We start from the raw sequence: 21,041 nt of genomic DNA on the forward strand, positions 1-21,041 counted from the left end.
GATTTATTTGACTTTGCTCACCTAGAAGCGGAGGAAAGATGCCAAAGTAGTCAAAGTTCTGCTGTCCATGTGAACGAACGGTGCTTCGTCAGGTAACTCTTCCGCGATTCGAACCCTCTGCACCGCTTCCTTTCGCGACGCAAAAGATTTTTTAGCAAAAAAAAAAAAATTTAACAAAAAAAATAAAAAAGAGGAGCGAACGGAATCAGCAGGCGCAGCATTTTTGTCTGGACACAAGAAAGGAAAAGGAGACGACAAAGGAAGTTGCTTCATTTCGGAGGAAACAAAAGAACGCTCGAAGGAATTCCGTAAGTGTTGATGGGGGAAATCCTCCTCGTTATCAGTGCTAATTGATTAATCAGCGCATTAAATGTGTGTTTATTTTATTTAATCAACGTAAAAGGGAATTGATTGGGGGAAAGTGAGTGTGAAGTGGGTTTTAATTGAAAGATTAAATAAAATATATAGGAGATAGGCGGAAGTGGCAATTGAAAAATTCGCATGATTGCGAATCTTCTAACCCAGAACTGTGTGTGGGTGAGCTGAATTATTAATGCTAACCCCTTTGTGGGAAAAAGTGGGGGATGCTAAATCGAAGTCGAAATCGGGGCCAAAAGCACGGCCCAAGCAAGCCCAAGCTAACTGCATAAACAGTTTATTTTTATATGCCAGAGGACAGCTGCAAGTTCAAGTGTACAAAACTCGTAACCCTCGAGAAATTACATTACGCATGATACACACACACATACACTCCAGCACTCCCTCACAGGGATAGCCAGTGGGTATGTGCGTATGCTTGTGCGAAAGCTAACGCTCGTCGCTCAACACGTTTTAAAATATTAACTTAAAGCAGACAAGAGAAAAAACAAAAGGAAAAATAGCAACAAAAAGTACCTGACAATAATAACAGCTACCAAACAACGTGCTTATTAAGAGAGAAGTAAACCAAGAGAGGGAGGGAGAGCAGCCCCAACGAAAGCTTTCTCTCGCTCTCTGTTGGGGTCTACTTCTCTCTAACACACTCTCTCTCTCTCTATCCCGCACAGCTGATTGCCAGAACTGTAACGTTATTTGGTGGTTTTAGCATTTGCAACCCCCCCCCCCACACCCCTTGTTCGTTCTTACAACAAGTGCTGCGAATAAGTGTTTCGTGTTTGCTGATGTTTGCCGTGTCTGCCGATGTCTTTGGGCCATTTGAACTTGGCACCACACACAACTGGGTCTAGGCTAACGGGTGTGAGCACTTTAGACATCTTCTATAGGCCGTTTGACCTTGAGGATTCCGGAAGAAATATGCTGATTTTTAAAAATAAAACAAGCAAAGCCCCATGTTGATAAATTACAAGCGTAAAAACTTATCTTAACAAACTTAATAATTATAAGAAACTAAATAAAAACAGTTGTCATATAAGTTTTATCAAAATTGTAAAATACTTTTTGTATGATTTTTTTAACCTTGAAGATTTTGAAAATAATTAAAAGTCTTGATGCCTCAAAAACAAATAAACGGAAGTACCTACTTAAATGGGTTTCTATAAAGTTATAATTTTTTCAGAAATATTATTTTGTATCGTTTGCTGACCTCGTATATTTCGAAATTTTTGTATATATACAAAAATATACATGTGTTTGTGCTAGTGTCAAAAAAATAAACAAGCCAAATGACACATATTGAAAGTTTATGTATTTATAGCTTGTTTTTGTTTGTTTAAAGTCTGGAAAATATACAATTTATAAGTATTGTTATTATTTTTATTATTAAATTGATGATTTTAATTAAAAATATATTAATTCTTTTGCTATTATTTGGTCAAATTAAATAAATTAAATAAAAGTTATTAATATAAAGATAAGTGAACTACAAATGGCTTTAATAATATTTGTAGAAAGTTTTTATGTGTCTTACATTTTACTTCTGTAAAGAGACCTCAACGACACTTGAAACATCAATGTCAGTAGTTTTGATTAATTACTCAACAATTAAAAAGACACTCTTGGCTTCATTTTTGCCCAATTATTATTGTGAAACTTTGAAGACAAGCCACCATATATTTACCTTTATAATTCAAAAGTAAATGTGCTAAATACTGAAGGCCTGCCTTTTCACGCGAATTCAATCTGTGAAAATAACCAACAAGTGGGATTGAATCTTTGACTTTGAAATTTCAGACAAGCTAAAGTGGAAGCCCCAGCAGCTGCCACTATAATAATATTGAAAGGTTGTGAAGTCGAGTGAAGCTGCTGCGTGTGTGGGTGCTATATATTTTGTGTGTTCAAGAAGCAAACTGAAAAGTAGGAGAGGAGGTTTTTAAATAGACCATCGCTACTGGCTTTAGCTTTTTGCGTCCCGAAAATGTAATTACTATCGTTCAGCCTTGGAACCTTTTAGATGTTTTTTATGGGACCACAAATACCCTTAGATTTGTTTGTTTATAACGGCAAAGAGCTTTGTTTAAATTTAAATTAATTTTATAAAATTAAAAACAATTTAGGATGTTAAAAAATTTGGGGTAATCCAAACTTTAGTTGGGCAGAGTTTCAATTTTGAGAGTTTTTCCATTAAATATATTTGAACCACCACCAAAGAGTCACCGAAATTTCCAGTTAAATGAAGTTAGCCAGTATCTTAGCAACCTGCTTCCCTGTCTATATTATTCATTGCGTTTTTCCTCACTTACCACTGCCTTACTACTCTATCCTAATGCCTTTTTGCAGTTGCATCCCATCGGCACAAACAACAGTGTTGCTGGGGCAACACATCCATTCAACACCGCAAGGGAGCCAATCGAAGGGGACGAAGGACGCACAGCAGGCGAAGTGCGTGTGTGTGGGAGGACTCACCGAACCTTACACGCAAGTGAGTAAATAACGGTAACTGCCAGCCATTAGATGAAATTATCAATTATGCAATTAAAACGGGGGAAGTCCCGGCTGAGAGTTGTGAAAACTTTGGCCAGTCCGAGAGCTCGCCGCTGCACCTGCACTATTGATCAAAGTGAAATGTCAAGGCTAAGGACTAAAGGATTAAAATAGTTTGGAGAGCTAACAGGACGGTGCAGGGGCCTTTCTTCTTTTTCTTGAAATGATGACGATGATGTGGAAATGTCTTTAATAATTTATTCCTGATTTGTGTTAGAGTTTCCGTTTTTCTCATTACACTTTTCATTTCCGTTTCCCTGCCGCTGCCCCAGTCGAAATGAAAATGTTTGTTCCATGGCAATCAGCGTGCCCTGTTAGCCTGGCGTATACGTAATATGCTAATGAACTTCTGTTGCCGCCTGCACATGATGGCGATAAACAAGGTACACTGAAAAAAAGGGTATTAAATCTAATTAAATACAAGCTTTATTGGTGACTTAGATGTTGGTAAGCAGCACAACTTCAAAGGGTTTTATTTTTGCTCAGTGTATTGGGCACAACCCTTGGCCCAACTGTTGCAAAAGTTACTTTCTGTTGAGCAAGGATATGGGATTGTGTATTGGAGTCTCTCAACCTACTGCGGTTGTCCTTAGGTTGTCGAAAAACAAGCCAGGCAAAAAGTTCCTCCTGCTGCTGTTGCTCACTTCACAAGCGACGAGGCTCGACCTCCCTTTTGCCAAGCCTTCAGCCAATTGACCCTTAACCCTTGCTTAGAGTGACTGTCTCCCACTGGCCCTGCCTGCCAGGTGAGGCAGGTGGCTCACCCCTCAGCCTGTCTCCTTACCTTGCCGGAGAGTCAAGGACGCACACTCATGCGAATTGCATGCCTGATTTCACCAATTGATTGCATGCAATTGTGTTGCCTTCAACTTTCACTTGTCGGCTCATCCCGACCCGCCAAATCCTTGGCGAAGCGAAGCGGGTGAGGATATTAAGCACCTGAAAATGGTTAAACATTATTCAGAGCCATCCGAGCAGCAGGTTTTAAGCGAGCGAGCCCCCTTGAAATATTATTCAAATTTCAGAACCCACTTCAACTGTTGCACATTCCGTAAATCAGAGAGCTGTCATATCCGTAAGCACATTTAATGCTGACCTGTTGGGTTATTTATCCCTGTTTTGAAGTGTATATACTCTGGTTGAAATGGGGATGAACCTTAACTCAAAGAAACAAAGATACACCATGAAGATCTGAACTCAAAAGACAAACTAACAGCTCTTAAAAGGGTCTCAGCTTCAGCAGAAACGAAATAAATCAACAATTTATAAATAATAAACAAAATGTTTAAAGGGTATATGCAGCTTCGCTTTTGCAAAGTTGGCGCAAATATTCATGGTTCTTTCTTTTTTGTTTGTTCTGCGCAAATACCGAAATCAGATTTTGCGGTTGCCACTTTTGTGTGCTCCTGAATGTTTCTGCGGTGATGTGTGTAAATGTATTCATATGCTCGATGAGCATATTTAATGCAGTTTGAATGGCTTTTCCAGCGAAAACTGCACTTATCTGAAATACTAAATTAATTATGCTCGGGTAAGCGGATTCAATTAATGATACATTTCAGCATTTAATTTGTCAACAAGGCGTTGACATTGAAATATGCCTCGCATAGGAGCAGTAGGACCTAATAAAATGTATTCATTTTTTAGTTCGGCGAGAGTCAATTATGGCAATAAGTAAACAAACCAACAATATATGGGGTCGGTGGTAGACTGATTGGCTTTAATTGTTTGGCAAACCAACCGTAACCAGTTAAAGCCAAATAACTTAGCAACGAGAATTCCGAATCAGTTTCTGCCACGTATTGAGGTCATCTGCCAGCTTGTTTCCTGTTTCCGGCCATTTCCTGCCCCGAGTGCAATTCATTTCCTGGGTCCTATGACAGGATCCGCAGCTTAGCATCAGCTGCCAGCTCAATGTATAACCTGAAGATGTTGTGAAAAGCATTTGCAAACACATCTGACCTTGTCTCCGCTCGGCCAACGCTGCGTATGAGCGATGTCTAGATGAGATGACTGCCGATTTGCTTGTCGCTTTCATTATCAATGTCAATGTTCTCTAGGAATTTACATAGAGTGTGCTGGTCATGAGATTCATTAGCTCTCGATTTCTCACTATCTCTGATTGTTTTTTTTTTGTCTCACCCTGAAATAATGGGGCACTTTGTAGACAGAATAAAAGAAAATAACACTGTGCTGCATAAGTCAGGGAAGTGTATTTAACAGGTAACATTATTAGCAAATTAATGTTGCAAAGTCGGGTTTGGAACCCATGATTTAAGACGCTACCAACCATCTAAGGCGTAAAATAGATAGAGGGTTGCAACTTTTCAAATAACTCACATAACATATTTATTAATACATTTTTAGGTTAACAACCAAAGAAGTCTACTACCGTTGTGCAATGCTATTGCTTTGTTATGCCCATATTTTTTGCATTTAGTTTAACACATTTTGCATTGCAGTGTAGTAATTGATGAAAGGAATGTGTGACGAATCGCATCTGTAGGTCATTGGGTAGCTGTAGCATTCCCACTTTGTTGTGATGGGCAAATAATGCAAAATGGATTTCCTTTTTGTTTTTATTTACTTTCGTTTTGATGTGTTCATTTCTCGCCCACCTCTCAGTGTGCACTTTTATTCGCTCTCTCTTTCAGTCTTATCATTGTTTGTATTTCACTTATGTATATATTTTTGTATTTTTGCATCGAATGCAATAGCCACTCATTTCGTTTAGGCAATCATTTGCTGTTCGAGTGGCTCGGGTCTCGGTGTTGTTCTTATTTTTAACGCGAAATTACGAAATTTTGTGATTATTAATTGATTGAAAATGCGCCTAAGCCGTATTCGCTGTTTCCCAGGCGTTTTGTGAGTTCTCCAAAAGTGATTTTTGCTATTCGCGATCTGAAATCTCAGCCTAAAGAACTCTTTATTCTAGAGAATAAAAGTAGGAGCTGAAAAAGCAAAACTAGTGTAAATTATCTGTTATTGTTACATTGTGTTACAAGACAATGTTGCTATCCCTAAAATCAGAGACTATTTGGATTTTCAATTATGTAAAAGCTCAGTGCTTAGTTTATTAAAAAATACTTTATTTAGTTTACGTTTTTATTTCGCTCTTCAATGCATTTATAGTAATCAATTTTGTTTATCTTATTTAGTGAAATTTTTGTAAATAGTATGCCCTGAAAATGTAGGTGTTTATTTGCATCATAGTAATTTTTGAAAGCTGAGCTAATCAGATCCTGAGAGCAGGTGTCCTCTAGCTTATCACAAGTCGTATCTATCACCAATCTCTTGTGTGCCATTTCCATTTCAATTTCAAAACCCACCAAGCAGCGTCTGTAGGATGAGCAATGCGGGAATCGACGGAGGAGGCGGCGGATCTGGAGGAGCAGGAGTGCCGCCAACAACGCCACCGCCTACTGGCCATGGATCCACGCGTCGCCTGAGCCACTTGACAGGCAGCAGCCGCTCGGGAGGAGCCGCCGCCATGGGCAACGTGGTGGGCTGGCTGAAGCAGGTTCTGTCCATACCCAAATCTGATCCGTATTGATGTGAACCACCACCACCCAGCACAACACACAGTGTATTACGTTACACTACCAAAAAAAAAAAACGAAAAGATAAAAAAAGACACTTGCACCCCTTTGCTTTTGTGTTGCATCCTCCCCCCGCCTGACTCTTCAGTTGCCCCTGATGTCCTTCGATGTGGATTTTTAGATATTCAACGAGCGGAGTCTCTGAGCTCATACGCATTCTTCTTGGTTTTTTCCAGGCCTCCATCGAGGTGCGAGACGCCGGCACACGAACTCTGTCGATGCTGCAGAGCAGCAATCCCAACTTCCGATCCCTGGACCTATCTCTGGGCACGCCCACATCCGTCACACCGACCTCGAGTGAAGCTCCAGCTGCTCCAGCCAGTGCCACCGCCTCGCTGAGTGGTTCCACCCTGCACTTTGGACCAGAGGAGCCAGAGGAGACCGCCGGAGGAAGCCAGTCGCTGACGCCGCTGGATGCCAGGGAACTGCTCACGCGACCCACGCGAGCCTACGCCTCCGTCAGCCAGCCCCAGAGCCCTAGGCATCGAGGATCGTGCTCGGGATCCGTCACAGGTTCAAGGATATCCACACACGGCCTGACCGGGCGCTCCACATCGATTTCCTCGCAGCTGGAGAAGACCAAGAAGCTGCTAAAGATGACCGAGGGCGAGGACAAGCCGCTGACGATTCTGCACTACAACGATGTCTACAACATTGAGTCCATGGCGGAGACGGAACCGGTGGGCGGGGCGGCCAGATTTGCCACGGCCATAAAAAGCTTTGCCCACCTAAATCCCTTGGTGCTCTTCAGCGGCGATGCCTTCTCGCCCAGCATGTGTGAGTAGTCCTGGAAGATGGAATAAAAGTAAATAATAATCAAACTTTTAATCCAGTGAGCACCTTTACTCAGGGAGAACAGATGATTCCCGTGCTTAACACGGTGGGAACGCACTGTGCCGTGTTTGGCAACCATGACTTTGGTAGGTCATCAGCAGAACCCAGTTCTCCAAGCTAAGACTAATCCAAATCCCATCCCGCTTCAGATCACGGCCTGGATGTGCTGGTTAAGTTGATCAAGCAAACAGACTTCCCCTGGCTCATGTCTAATGTGGTGGACAATGAAACTGGTCGTCCTCTGGGCGGTGGCAAGATCTCGCATTTTATTCTCCACAATCAGATCTCCATCGGCCTGATCGGCCTGGTGGAACGCGAATGGCTGGAGACGCTGCCAACCATCGATCCCAACGAGGTGACCTACATCGACTATGTGGAGGCGGGCAACAAGCTAGCCCGCGAGCTGAGGAACGAGGGTTGTGACCTCATTATCGCCCTCACCCACATGCGGACGCCCAACGACATTAATCTGGCCGAGAAATGCAACGGCATCGACATTATCCTGGGTGGCCACGATCATGTGCGCGAGGTGACCGAAATCAATGGCAAGATGATTGTCAAGTCCGGCACGGACTTTCAGCAGTTCTCGGTGATCACCATTGAGCGCGATCCGGCCAACCGAGAGCACTTCACCACGGACGTCAAGTGCTTTGATGTGACGGCCAAGGTGCCCGAGGATCCGGAACTCAAGCAGGAGCTCTCCAAATATGCCAGTAAGTAGCGCTGTTCTGGTCAAGGATTTGTGAATATTACTATGTTCTTCCTTGCAGAGTTCATCGAGAGCAAGCTGTCGGATGTGATGGGCGTCTTCAGCGTGGAGCTAGACGGTCGCTTTTCGCGGGTGCGAACCCAGGAGACGAATCTGGGCAATTGGGTGTGTGACGTGGTACTGGCGGCCGTTGGCGCCGACGTGGTTATCTTAAATGGCGGCACCTTCCGATCGGATCGGGTGCATCCCGTCGGGGCCTTTACCATGGGCGATCTGGTTAATGTAATTCCGATGCGGGATCCTCTGATCCTTCTGGAGGTGAGCGGTCGTGTGCTGTGGCAGGCGCTGGAGAACGGCGTGTGCGCCTATCCCAAGCTGGAGGGTCGCTTCCCCCAGGTGGCGGGCATCAATTTCGCCTTCGATCCACAGGCGGAGCCGGGCAAACGCATCGACCCACAGCTCATACAGGTGGGCGATGAGTACCTCAACCTGGAGCAGACCTACAAGCTGTGCGTCAAGAGCTATATCTTCATGGGCTGCGATGGCTATACCATGTTCAAGGATGCCACAGTGCTGGTGAGTCTTTACAGCTTTTTAATATCTCCAAAAAACCTGGTTCTAAGGAATACCTTACCTACCAGATGGATGACGACGCCTGTCCCGAGCTGGGCATCACACTGCAGAACCATTTTAAGGCCATCAACTCGCGGAAATGTGGCCAGAACACTAAGCACCGACAGTCGCTGGTCACTCTGTCCAGACGGCATAGTCTGGTGCAATGCCTGGACAGCATGGATCTGGACGGACCATCGCCCATACGCAAGTTATCCGTGGGTCATCACAACAAGTCCATGGATCTGACGCACGGCAACTCCCAGAAGGTAAGCAGAAAACTTTATAAATAAATTTATTGTTAAATGAAATTCTCACGCAGATGCTGCGGCGTGCCTCCTTGGATGATCTGGAGCAATCCACCTGCGATTTGGCGCCGCAACTGGAGCACCGCATCGTAATGATACAAAACGAAGAGGTGGGCGACCTTCAGTGCTTGAAATAATCTTTTAATAATTGAAATATGACCCCCGCAGCATCATCGACAGCTTCTGTTCAAAAAGGAGACGCACATTATGAACTCCACGATCACCGAGGCCGAGGACGAGTAAAGATATTAATTCCACAATTGTCTAATTCACAAATTTTGCATTTAATTTTTGTATCTTTTTATTTTCTCTTTTTTTTATTCGTTTTATTCTAGTTACAAGAAAGTAAGACAACTTGATTTTAGGGCGGGGACAGGGCCAGATTCCGATGTGGAAAGAAATATTTGAATTTAAGAAAGAGGATTAAGTACAGCAAAGAGAAGATATACCCGTTAGCTAGTTAGTTAGTTGCTCTATTTATTGCCGTTTGTTGTTAACAACCACCGCCAGCGCTCTTCTGTTTTGGCCAAGTTTCGTGGTAAACCTTGGCAAGACTTCCCCCCGGCAGGGAACTTGGTATTGATGTATTGTATATGATGTATGATGTAGTGAGTGTACCCAAAAGCTTGCTAGTTTAATTTACCTTTAGATAAACTTATTTATTATTACATACGGTAATCAATTACTAAAAAGCCCTTATGTTTTGTGATCTAGATAAAACGAGAGTTTGAGCTGAGCTTTGACATGATATTCCTTAGAGATATTCCAAAAAGAAAACCCCTGGTAGTTGTTTTTCCACAGAACGCAATCAAAAGACACTACAGGTTGTAAGCAGAACGCATTGGACACTACACTGAAACCAATGAGCATGTAGAGTGAATATGTAAAGCAATATTTTAGACAATGCACTCGAAAATGTTGAATGTATATTTTTATGGACACTTTTGGGGGCAGCAGCAGCAGAGCATATTATTTTTTAGAAAACGTGCGCCACACTCAAGGATAGTTGCTTTATTTTCTGGCATGCGTACGGAGTTCCTTCCACCGCTGTGACTGTGAGATGTCCATTGAAGCAATCTGATTGCACGACCGACGACCAACAGGAAATCAGAACACAAAGGCAGCCACAATTACCACACAAAGTTAAACAATAAGTAGAGGAAGCCACATACATATAGAACGTGTGTATATGACTTAGTCCATGCTTCACTGATTGTCCATGCTTAGAACGTATAGTTAACTAAAGTGAACAATATGCAGGCTCAAAATGCACCTGATTATTAATTACTGATTATAAAGGACACAAATATATAATATATACATAGAGATATCGTACATCTTTCCGAATTCCGCCACCCTTCGAGCACGGCCAATACATAGAGTAAGATGCGTAACGCCATGCCCTGGGTTATTCCGGTTTCTCTGGCTTTTCAACAAAAGTTAAAGAGAGCGTTCAACAAATCCAATGGCGTTACGCATCTTATTCTTTACGTGGTCTTTGCTGCGAGACACTTTCAAACTATTTTGCAATGAAACGCATTGTGTGTATGTATATTGAACGAAGTACATTGATTTATGTAAACATTTATTAAATACATAAAACTATATGTAAAGGGGATTTCTTTTTAATTTATTTGGCGGAAGCACGTTTGTTAGTCAGCACTAAATTGGGGCACTTAATTGGTCTTGTTAATACTTCATTAAGGGTGAGTTAGAGATGTCTATAGGGGAAAAAGTCTGATATGATAACGCAGTGCATATTATGTTTAATATATCGCACTTTGATATATCGAATCCTTGAATATCGAACAATATCGATAAAATATTTGCTTCTTTTTCCGATTAAATTGTTTTGCATTATCGAACACATGGATATCGCGACGTTATAATATCGATATGTATATATATATATCGACTTTAGCGTCAAATATCGATATAGAATCGATATATTGATATTTTCCTCCATCCTAGGGTGACTTAAGTTAAACTTCTATGTTGTTCGCTAGCAGCCGTCAATAAAACTGCAACACCAAGGTCTTTATGGCACTGGCAATGTGGAAGGCGCAGTCGCGCACCTCCAAGGTGTTCTTCTGTATGGCTTGCTTGTCGTCCGTCTCGATGGCCTTCTGCAGGTTCTCGCACTCGTGCTGGATAAGGATTTTGTGGCGGGTCAGCTGCTTCAGGGTCTCGCGCGTAGTGTCGCTGGCATTCGGTGGCTAAAAAATATAGTAAGATATTGTAAAGCCTTGATATTGGATAAGTATGTAGACAAACTCACCAAATTGGCATACAAAGCTATCAAGTCTGTGACCGCGCTGTGAATAAGCTCGCCGTGAGGCGCTATCGATTGCTTCTGATCTTCCGACACCGGCTGCATGGCCCTTATGAGCTCCTTAAGGCAGCGCGTGACCAGATCGGAGCGCACCTTCACCTCCTCGCCGAAAGGCTTGCCATCGCCAGCCATCTGATACATGCTGGTCGTGTTCCGTACATCCGTGGCCCCCTTGGCCACATTCGGGACCAGACGGCGCTCGTACATGCTGGCCGGCCGCTTGATGGTCGATTGGTTCGAGGAGCCGTTGGAGGAGCCGCTGTCTGCGTTGCCAGCCGCACCCGAACCCCCCTCTGGCAGCGACAGTGGCTCGTGCTCCGTGTCCGGACTGCTCAGGCTCAAATCAATGCGACTGAATACGGAAAATTAAAAGGGAAATCATAATCATAAAACAGAAGCGAAAAGCGGTAAATTAAAACGCTCACAGTGGCTCATCGTAGACGCTGTTGTTGGAGGCGCTCGAGAACTTGGACTTGAGCTGCGAGTTCTCGCTGGACAGCATCTGGACCACGTTCTTCAGCTGATTAATCTCGGACTTGTACTCGCTGAGCTGCTTGCGCAGCGTGTCCATTTCGTGCTGCGAAGTGGCATTGCGGGGCGGCGTGTGGACAATGGCCTAAACACAAAGGAAATTTAAAGATAAACTTGTAAAAAATCATAAACTAAAGTAAAACTAAACATTTACAAACTATAATAAGTTAAATGCAAACAAGGAAAATGATCAGGAGAAGCCGAAGTCTACACATATTCAAACACTACACTTTCACAAGTATCAGCTGGTTTTATTGAGGCTTACAGTCTACGCTTTTGGGGGCTACCATTGGGGAATCAACTAGGTATATTGGCTAAAGCAGGGAGCTATAGTGCCCTGAGCTACGGATTGAACACAACGGGTGTCACAGCACGGGGTCAGTCTTGGCTAGCCGAAGCTATTGTTCAGCTTGAGTATCTTTTGACGCATTAGGTTTACCTGCTGGGCCATCGGGGGCACCGGCGCATAGTCGTCGTCACTGGCCACCGGATCGTAGATGGGCTCATCGTCCGAAAGATTCGGATCGTGTCCACCGTCGAAAGAGCCCAGACGCATCGAATGGTTAACGTACGGCAGCGATTGCAGCGACTGATTCGCCCCGTGCAGCGGGGCAGCGGCATCCAGCGGACGCAGGTTGGCCATGTTCTGGCGCCGCATTGCGTCGACGAGGACGTCGGTCAAGAGGCCAGCGAACTCGGCACGGTTGAAGCGTGCCAATTTCTGACGACCCTGTAAAGGCGAAACGATTTAGTAAAGATTTCTATTCAGAAAATTGAGTGTGTCCAAAACCTGATTGCGCGTGGCACTCAAAAACGGATTGGCCGGCAAAAATGGCACAGTTGCGTGGTCAGCATTCAGGGTGCTCGTCGCCCAGACTGCAAAGGATTAGAAAATTGCTTAATTTGGACTGTGGATATTGCCACGCAGAGATCCCACTCACTGGCTTCGCACTCGCGACGGTCCACCTCGTCGTACAGATCCATGACCAGCTCCTCGAACATCTTGTTCGGCACCAGCTGCAGCTTGCCTCGAGCTATTTTCAGCTGCTCGCTGATATCAGCGCCATTGGCATCGGGTATGATCATGTGGCGGCCACTCTGAAAGCAAGAGAAGGGGTTTTTGAGTCAGAAAATTCATTTGAAACTGATTTAATAAAACGCAAAACTAAATAAGATTTCACTCACCGCATGATCTGGCTTCTTGCCGCCCAGGAACATGATGATTCTGTCAGTGACATCGTACATTGCATCCTGCAGTCTCTCTGCTATGGTATTATGATTGTTGGCTCTGGCCAGTTCCAGCGGAGTGTGGCCGCCGTTGCCATCCAAGGCGTTCACATCGGCTCCGTAGATCAGCAGCATCTCGATCTGCGAGGCCTGGCCGAACTTGGCGGCCATGTGCAGCGGCGTGGAGAGCTTGTCCTCGTGGTAGTAGTTGGGATCGGCTCCCTGCACCAAGAAACGCAGCGATGTCTCCAGATTGCTGGTCCGCACGCTGGCATGCAGCTGGCGACTGAGCTCCTGCTCCAGGCTGCCCGCCGTGCCGTTGCCATCGTCGTCGTCCTGCAGACTGGGCTTCAGCACGAACGAGAGATTGACGTGCTTGGCCTTGATGAAGTCAGACTTGGTGGGATGCAGGGCATCCTTGGGCGAGGGCTTGCGCCAGCGAGGCACATGCTTGCCGGAGGTGGAGCCGCTGGAGCCATCCAGGAGATGGTGCTCCCACACACTGTTGGCGCCGTGGGCATTCAGCGAGTTGACGAAGTTCAGCACCGACGGTTCCCAGTTGCCCTGGCGCAGGGACTTCACGATCGAGATGTGCCGCCCCAGGCTGCGGTGGACGGAGCAGCAGTCGGCGCACAGGAGGATGCCCCGGTTGATGCTCGCCCAGGAGGGATCGCTGGCGCCGCAATCGCCGCACACCTCCGTCTGCAGGCGGGACTTGCCCCGCGACATCTTGCTGCTGCTGCTGGCCGAAATCCTGGGCGTGGTGGGGCTCCTCGTCTGCTGCTGCTGCTCCGGCTGCGGCGCTATAAATAACTTCTTATGCGCTTCGATTATGCTGCTGGCGAAACACATTCAGCATTCCAGGCTCCGTGGCTGCAGGGGGATAAAGAATAAATATAGAAAAAGTTGGGAAAACTCTCGGAAAAACTCAAGTGGCTTCTGCGTGAGTCAACGGCAAACTGAGGGCTCTGATTGGAAATCGGACTGGCTGGCGGCCAGAGGTCGAGTGTCCCCGCCAGCCCAGTTCACCCTGGTCGATCAATTAGGAAAATTACTTTTAATTAAACGCTGCTGGCTGCACTAAAAAAACATTTGCTCGGCGAAGGCTTTCTCTATTTTTGTTTTATTTTTACCACCGGCCAGTGTGACCAAAGAGGTTTTTGTGAAAAAGCGCCAGATTTAAAAAGGGATTATTTATTTTTTAAATATCTGAAGTATTTAAGTATGGGTTATGGGTGTGTAAAGTAAACAGAAATTCAAGTTTTCGAAAATCTAAATTTTATTCTAGAAAAATAAGCCACAGAAATCCTCTAAAAATTGTAAACAATCCAAATAGAGTTGTCATGAACCACCTCTGGTCTGAGTACCTTTCACCTTTCTGGCAACGCTATTGTGTTCATATAGTTGTCTCGCTCGCTCTGGGTAAAACATATGTTTACCAACAGACGACAGTTTGAGAGTCACTGTTAACCAACCACACGTGCAAAACATAAACAAAGTGCCGACTTACAATTGGGTTTTTATTGTTTTTACTTATTTAAAAAGGAAATAAAGCTGATTGGCATGGAGGTGGATAATCTGTACACTTCGGTGGCCTGCAATCGCTGCACAGAGTGCGCGGATTGGGGCCCAAATGGTCTGATTGCTTACGGAGCCTGCAATGCAGTTGCTGTTATGGACCCCAAGGTAACTTCTGTTTTATTTACATTTCACACAAACCATAATTTCTGCATTATGATTTTTACATTTCCAGTTTAATGGCAACTCGGCCAAGATTCTGTTTACCTTAGTGGAGCACACAAAGCGAGTAAACACTGTAAAGTGGCTCAACAACGAGAGGCTGCTCTCTGGCGGCGATGACGGAAATGCTGTTCTCTGGAAAGTGGACGACTCTGGGGCCACCAAGCATGTGCTCCTCAAGGGCCACACGAGTGGTGTGAACGCTGTGCATGGAGTGCGCCGGGCGGATTGCTCCTGGTTTCTGGCCACCGCTGCTGCGGACAGCAGCATCAGGCTCTGGAGCTACCTCGATGGCGTCGTTTCTTGCTTTCAAACTATCCAACTGTCGGGCGGCTTCTGCTTCTCCCTGCGCCTTACATTGCTCCCTAGCAGCGATCATGTTCTCCTAGCCTTCAGCGGCGATGACGAGAGCGTTTCGCTGTATGCGGAGCAGGTGGAAGCCACAGGTGGCGCCGACTCCCTGGGCCGGCAGTTCCATCGCGTCCACAAGCTCAGCGGCCATGAGGATTGGGTGCGCGGACTGGACTTTGTCTACGACGGAGAGGACCTGCTGCTGGCCAGCGGTTCGCAGGATAACTTCATACGCCTCTGGAGGATAGCGCCACGCAGCGAGGAGCAGATGCGCGAGAACCGCATAGATCTCCTGCAGATGAGTGAGAGCGAGGCCGAGATCAAGGTGGAGGAGAAGATCCTGCAGCTAGGCGAGCAGGCCTGGTATGCTGTGAGCCTGGAATCAGTGCTGTACGGCCACGAGGGATGGGTCTATGGCGTGCACTGGCACAAGACGAGGGAGGGAGGTGGGTAAACTGCTTCAGTAATATAAGAACTATTTCTTATCCTAATCTTAAATTTCAGAGCTGCGCCTGCTCTCCGCGTCCATTGACAAAACCCTCATAGTTTGGGCTCCCACCGAGGACGGCGTCTGGCTGGAGCAAGTCCGCGTTGGCGAGGTGGGCGGCAACTCGATGGGCTTCTTCGGCGGCAAGTTCTCCGACGACGGACACTCGATTGTGGGCCACAGCTACCAGGGCGGCTTCCACATCTGGAATCAGGACCCTGATCGTCCCCAGCTCTGGTCCTCCAGCGTAATTGTGGGCGGTCACTATGGCGAGGTTAGGGATCTGGCCTGGGAGCACGACGGCGCCTATCTGATGAGCGTATCGGCGGATCAGACAACGCGCCTGCACGCTCCTTGGCTGCAGGATTCAGCTGATCCCACCTGGCACGAGCTGGCGCGTCCGCAAATCCATGGCTACGACATGCAGGCCTTGGCCTTGCTTTCACGCTACAAGTTTGCTAGTGGAGCGGAGGAGAAGATCGTGCGAACGTTCCAGGCACCGGCGAACTTTATCGAAAACTTCCGGCACATCAGCAGGGTGGAGAGCGATGAGGCGGGAGATGCTCTACTGGATTGTAAGTCAAGTGCCCTGCATTTCCAGTTAACATTTCCCTTAAACTCCTTTTTCTCTTAGCTCTGCCCAAGGGAGCCTCTGTGCCCTCCCTGGGCTTGTCCAACAAGGCTGTGTACAAAGTGGACTCCAGTGCGGAGGAGACCGGCAAGGGCAAAAGCGAGTATCCCGAAAGCTATTTCGTTCCCATTACTCTGGAAACGCCGCCCCAGGAGGAGACCTTGATGCAGAACACCCTCTGGCCAGAGATGCAGAAGCTTTACGGCCATGGCTACGAGATCTTTGCCCTGGCCGCCACTGCGGATGGCTCTGTCTTGGCCTCCACCTGCAAGGCCAGCAATGCCGAGCACGCTCAGATAATCCTGTGGTGAGTTCAAGCGGGTGAAGGGGTGCGGATGAGAAGTTTACAGAGTTTATTGACAGGAACCCATCAAACTGGAAGCAACTGCAGAAGTTGAGCGGCCACCAGTTGACGGTCACGCAACTTAGTTTCTCTCCGGACGCCCGATACCTGATCTCCGTGTCGCGCGACCGCCGCTGGTGCCTGTACGAGAAGCAGCAGGACTCCACAGCGGGCTACCAGCTGGTGGCCAGCACGGACAAGTCGAACGGAGTGCACACACGCATCATCTGGTCATGCGATTGGTCGCACGACGGACAGTTCTTTGTGACCAGCTCGAGGGATGGCAAAGTAGTGGCCTGGCAAAAGGGGGACAACGACGACGCCTCCTCCCTGAACGGCTGGCGGGCGGCGGCGGTGCTGGAGCTCAAGAATGAGTCAATCACGGCGGTGGCTTTTTCCCATGACTACCTAAACGGAAGCAACGACACATATATTGTGGCGCTGGGCACGGAAAGTGGCCTGATAAAGATATATCAGTTGGTTAAGGGGGAGTGGAAGCTGCTCGCCGACTTGAACAAAGAGTGAGTAGCTATCAATCGTTAATTTTCCTCTATCTTATGGAAACTTTTTAGCCAAGCCCATCACCTCACCGTGAGGAGGCTCCGGTTCCGGCCCGTACAGAAGCATCTCCAGCTGGCGAGCTGCGGCGAGGATCACCTGGTGCGCATCTACGACATAAAGCTGACAGGAGTTTGACTTTGTCTGCATTAAACTAGCCTTATTAGCTTATGTTCCCCGATTTTAATTATGAGTCTGTGCAGACTGGGCAGGGAGCGGGTGGGTTGGGCCGAGCCCCAGACGAGCTAGACGCTATCTAATCTGTTTGCTGCAATTAGGCGTGTTCGGGGTTTTCCTCTGCTTCTGTTTTACCCCCCCGCTGCGATAACAAGTTATTGACACCTAATTAGGTGCAAAAGAGTTTCGATTTCGGGTATTTAAGTTGGTCTATTCCCATCTCTGGCTCACAGTCTGTTGTAACCCGTTCGAGATGAAGGCAGCTATAGTTTTGGCACTGATCAGTTCCGTTTTGGCGGCTCCGCCCATCAGGCAGATGCAGAGGCCTGACCACGACCAGTACTCGCATATATTTGCGCAAGTTCGGCCGCCGGGCCAGAAGCCCCAGAACATGGAGTTGCAGTTCCAGCCGCAGGGAGAGCTGACGACACAGCAGAAGTTGCCAGTCGAGGAGCATCACCAGGTGCAACTGGCGGATGTGCAAATGAGGCCCGTCGAGCAGAAGCCCCAGCATGTTGAGGTGGAGGTTGAGATCAAACAACAGCATCCCAACTCCTCTCCCAATCATCTGGTCGAGCTGGAGGTCAAGCCCGTGGAGCATAAGCCTCAGCATGTGGTGGAGGTTGACATCAAGCAGCAGCGTCCCAACTCCTCTCCCAATCATGTGGTGGAACTGGAGGTCAAGCCCGTGGAGCATAAGCCTCAGCATGTGGTGGAGGTTGAGATCAAGCAGCAGCGCCCCGAACACCAGAGGCCTCAGCATGTGGAGTTCGAGATCAAGCAGCACCAGGAAGACTCCGCCCAAGGGCACCTGGTTTCTCTGGGAACCAAGCCCGTGGAACAGAAGCCTCAGCATCTTGAGTTCGACATGGCTGTCCAGCACCCGGTGGAGCTACCCCAGCACCTCGAGCTGGAGATCAGCCAGGATAATAAGCACATGATGTCTGGACCCCACAACCAACACCTGAACCTCAGCCATCGCCAATAGAGAGTGGAAACTAAAAACTGTATCCGTATGGGAATGAGAGTGCATTAAATATGTATAATTACAAAAAGGTGCTTTTCACTGGCGCAAGTCCTCCCAAGGTGCTTGTAAAATGAGAAATAAATAAAAATACTTAGCTGAGAACGGGAACGGGAAGGGAGGGGATGCAGTGAGCGAGCACAAGGAGCCGCAGTTTGCAATTTCCGTTTAGCTGCATAGTTTTGGGCCAAGACAGCTATGGCTAAAGCCACGTGACCGGGAGGGATCGGGGATAGAGTGGATCCGGGGGTGCTGAGTTATGGCCAGAGCGTGCCACCTTTTTAACCGCAGCTTGCAATTTCCGTACTCCAACTGACTTTATGATTGCCATTGGCTTCTGGCTTCAGCTCCTGCTCCTGCTCCAGCGCCATTGTTGTCCAAACTCTTGGAGCGGACCGGCGCGGAGCTGGCAGTGCGGTTAATTGGCTGGCGGCCATCTTTTGCTGGCACTTTAATTATGTTTTTCGTGCAGTCCACAACTTCTCCTCCTCCTCCGCAGCCACATATAGCTTCTATATCCATCTACAATGTCGTTGAACCACCGCCGAGGAGCCACATAGATAAGCGCATAAATCTGCATTGTTCCCGGCTGCCACAATGGGGCAGAGAGTTAACTATTGAATTGCATTTAGGCCACGTCGGAGGTCGATTGTCCTCGCACCTATTCAGAGGCAGCCAATATCCCGGCGGGAAGTGCTCTCTGCCGGCCCCCATGGCTCAATCGGGATTGGGAAGAGGGGGTTCTTTCGGGGGTTCCTGCCCCGCCTCTGTGTGTTCACACTGAGTGGCGTCGATGGAAAAAATTGGAACAGAATTCGCGGCTCATGATTGTTTTATTCTTACACTTTGAAGAAATATTTGGATTTATTAAATTTCAGGAGGGAGCTGAGCCACAGATCCTGTTGGAAATTATAGCCTCAACAGTATAGTTAAAGTAAATTTAGCCTGAATGGGGCTTTTCTTCACTTCCTGTTTTATTTCTTTGATTAAAAACAATCTTTACTGACCTTAGCTTTTAATTAAAATCTTTAATTTTAACAATATATTTCCAATAATAAACATAATAAGGAATATAAATATTTATTCTCTCTGTACCTTACTCGCACGATTTTTATTTGAAGTCAAATATTGGCAAACAATGCCGGTCCCGGCCATTGCAATGGCGCTACACGCGCTTCCGCTTCCGTTCAAAAAGTTCCACAAAAATCCCATACATACATTCATGCATTTGTTAGCCGAAAAAACTTTTGTTGCAACTTGCATTGTGCTGTGGCATGATTCCGCACTCTTTATTTATTTTCTTACCCCCCGCCGCCATTTGTTATTGTTGCAACAATTTTGCATTTTGCGGAAAAAGTTTAAGTTTCAATTGCAGCGAGAACGTGCCCAAGAGTTGCTGACAGCCACTGCTACTGGTGCTGGAAACTGAAGCCATTCTGGCCATAACATGTGTAAACATATTCCCCAGATCCAGCATCCCAGCATCCTATAGCCAGCTTCCTACGCGAGGCAAACAGACATTCGTTTGCATGTGTGTCAGTAGTGGATTTCGCTTTGGCTGCGCTTTCTGTTTGCCTGCCATAGTTTTTCCTTGTTTGCCTTGACGTTCAATCTTCCGTATACTGTGGAAAAAAATCCCAAGAATCATAAGACCACAAGATTTTCCAAGGATACTGGACTCAATTAGGGGTTTTTCTGGAATTTATGCAAATAATATTAATAATATTCCTAAAAATTTAATTCTAAATCTTATAAAGTCTTTTTGAACATTTCCTAAGTATACAAACTTCCCTTTGATGGTGCAGTGCATCCTTTTCCGCCAGTTTTAGCTCCTTTTCGCCAAAGCCTGACCAGGGGAACGCGTATGGCTTGTTGGTACAACCCTTATGCTGGTCATCGTGTTGAGAGCACGGATGCTTGGCGTAGGATTATTAAATGTTCGACAAATTTATTTAGCAGTCACTTTATTTATTTGCTTAAGTTTTACAGAAAAATGCGCAGCTTTAAAAAACTTTGTATTTTATCCAGGCCGGTGCTTTCTCAAGTGGCCAGATACATTTCCAGGAAAAATACCTTTAATTCTTAGAAACCTAATGGTCACACCTTTTATAGCCCAGCTAAAGATTCGGTATCTATTTTATGGCGGTAACATTCCCCCCCCCGTGAACGTCCTTCGGATCTTCACCATCTTTTAGGCCGACGTCTAGGATAGCAATCTTGGCCACTGGGCGGACCATGATTCCTTTCGGTGTCCAAATTGTAGCTCGGCGAACTTGGCCATCTTTGGCCGTCACTACTTCAGTGATGCGTCCTTTGGGCCACATGTTCCTTGGAAGTTGATCGTCGACTACTATAACAATGTCGCCGATAGCTATTGGGGGACGTTTGGTGAACCACTTGCTACGTCTGGTCAAGTCTGGGGTGAATTCCTTCACCCAGCGGCTCCAGAACTTGTCCGCGAATAGTTGAGTCTGTTGCCAACGCAGCCTTAGATCGGTGTTGTCATCTGCCATGCGCTTATAGCCGCTCGTCGATCCCAGAAGTAAATGATTTGGGGTGAGCGCTTCGTCGTCGCCTGAATCTAAAGAGACAAAGGTTAGTGGTCTAGAATTGATGACATTTTCTGCTTCCATAAGGGCTGTTCGAAGGGTCTCGTCAT

At 46.5% G+C, this 21,041-nt stretch overlaps 4 protein-coding genes across 10 annotated transcripts; 3 read left to right on the forward strand and 1 right to left on the reverse strand.

Moving 5' to 3' along the window:
- The first annotated feature begins 64 nt into the window (after positions 1-64).
- On the forward strand, positions 65-10,588 carry LOC108074472 (mannosylglucosyl-3-phosphoglycerate phosphatase). Of its 7 annotated transcripts, XM_017166540.3 has the most exons (11): positions 65-308; positions 2,716-2,857; positions 6,256-6,439; positions 6,695-7,295; positions 7,352-7,438; positions 7,502-8,065; positions 8,123-8,637; positions 8,703-8,942; positions 8,996-9,091; positions 9,150-9,220; positions 9,317-10,588. In XM_017166540.3, exons 3-11 carry the CDS (start codon positions 6,266-6,268, stop codon positions 9,387-9,389), a joined length of 2,421 nt encoding a protein of 806 aa, XP_017022029.1. In that variant the 5' UTR covers positions 65-308; positions 2,716-2,857; positions 6,256-6,265; the 3' UTR covers positions 9,390-10,588. The 7 variants fall into 7 exon arrangements, with proteins under 7 accessions (XP_017022029.1, XP_017022030.1, XP_017022031.1 ...); XM_017166541.3 differs by lacking the exon at positions 6,256-6,439; XM_070288722.1 differs by lacking the exons at positions 65-308; positions 2,716-2,857 and adding an exon at positions 5,679-5,784.
- Positions 10,532-14,256, reverse strand: Git (ARF GTPase-activating protein GIT1). The gene is made up of 8 exons (XM_017166544.3): positions 14,127-14,256; positions 13,030-13,944; positions 12,786-12,942; positions 12,635-12,720; positions 12,284-12,574; positions 11,739-11,929; positions 11,260-11,665; positions 10,532-11,197 (listed from the first exon to the last, which is right to left on the reverse strand). The coding sequence occupies exons 2-8, from the start codon at positions 13,921-13,923 to the stop codon at positions 10,994-10,996; spliced, it is 2,229 nt and encodes a 742-aa protein (XP_017022033.1). The 5' UTR covers positions 13,924-13,944; positions 14,127-14,256; the 3' UTR covers positions 10,532-10,993.
- An 81-nt stretch (positions 14,257-14,337) lies between these two features.
- On the forward strand, positions 14,338-17,352 carry Elp2 (elongator complex protein 2). The gene is made up of 6 exons (XM_017166549.2): positions 14,338-14,757; positions 14,825-15,608; positions 15,667-16,224; positions 16,284-16,587; positions 16,644-17,144; positions 17,196-17,352. The coding sequence occupies exons 1-6, from the start codon at positions 14,635-14,637 to the stop codon at positions 17,317-17,319; spliced, it is 2,394 nt and encodes a 797-aa protein (XP_017022038.1). The 5' UTR covers positions 14,338-14,634; the 3' UTR covers positions 17,320-17,352.
- A 243-nt stretch (positions 17,353-17,595) lies between these two features.
- Positions 17,596-18,487, forward strand: LOC108074460 (PAX-interacting protein 1). Its single transcript, XM_017166521.3, has one exon. The coding sequence runs from the start codon at positions 17,612-17,614 to the stop codon at positions 18,344-18,346; it is 735 nt and encodes a 244-aa protein (XP_017022010.1). The 5' UTR covers positions 17,596-17,611; the 3' UTR covers positions 18,347-18,487.
- The last annotated feature ends 2,554 nt before the right edge of the window (positions 18,488-21,041 follow it).

Source organism: Drosophila kikkawai, chromosome 2L (genome assembly GCF_030179895.1).
Source record: "Drosophila kikkawai strain 14028-0561.14 chromosome 2L, DkikHiC1v2, whole genome shotgun sequence".
Taxonomy (NCBI): Eukaryota; Metazoa; Arthropoda; class Insecta; order Diptera; family Drosophilidae; genus Drosophila; species Drosophila kikkawai.

Coding starts and splice junctions, on each gene's coding strand:
- LOC108074472 (XM_070286876.1), top strand. Junction 6,440..6,694: donor TGGTGGGCTGGCTGAAGCAG/GTTCTGTCCATA, acceptor GGTTTTTTCCAG/GCCTCCATCGAGGTGCGAGA. Junction 7,296..7,351: donor TGCCTTCTCGCCCAGCATGT/GTGAGTAGTCCT, acceptor CTTTTAATCCAG/TGAGCACCTTTACTCAGGGA.
- Git (XM_017166544.3), bottom strand. CDS start 13,923: ATGTGTTTCGCCAGCAGCATAATCGAAGCGCATAAGAAGTTATTTATA. Junction 12,943..13,029: donor GCAAGAAGCCAGATCATGCG/GTGAGTGAAATC, acceptor TCTTGCTTTCAG/AGTGGCCGCCACATGATCAT. Junction 12,575..12,634: donor TGAGTGCCACGCGCAATCAG/GTTTTGGACACA, acceptor TCGCCTTTACAG/GGTCGTCAGAAATTGGCACG.
- Elp2 (XM_017166549.2), top strand. CDS start 14,635: ATGGAGGTGGATAATCTGTACACTTCGGTGGCCTGCAATCGCTGCACA. Junction 14,758..14,824: donor TTGCTGTTATGGACCCCAAG/GTAACTTCTGTT, acceptor TTACATTTCCAG/TTTAATGGCAACTCGGCCAA. Junction 16,588..16,643: donor CACGCTCAGATAATCCTGTG/GTGAGTTCAAGC, acceptor GTTTATTGACAG/GAACCCATCAAACTGGAAGC.
- LOC108074460 (XM_017166521.3), top strand. CDS start 17,612: ATGAAGGCAGCTATAGTTTTGGCACTGATCAGTTCCGTTTTGGCGGCT.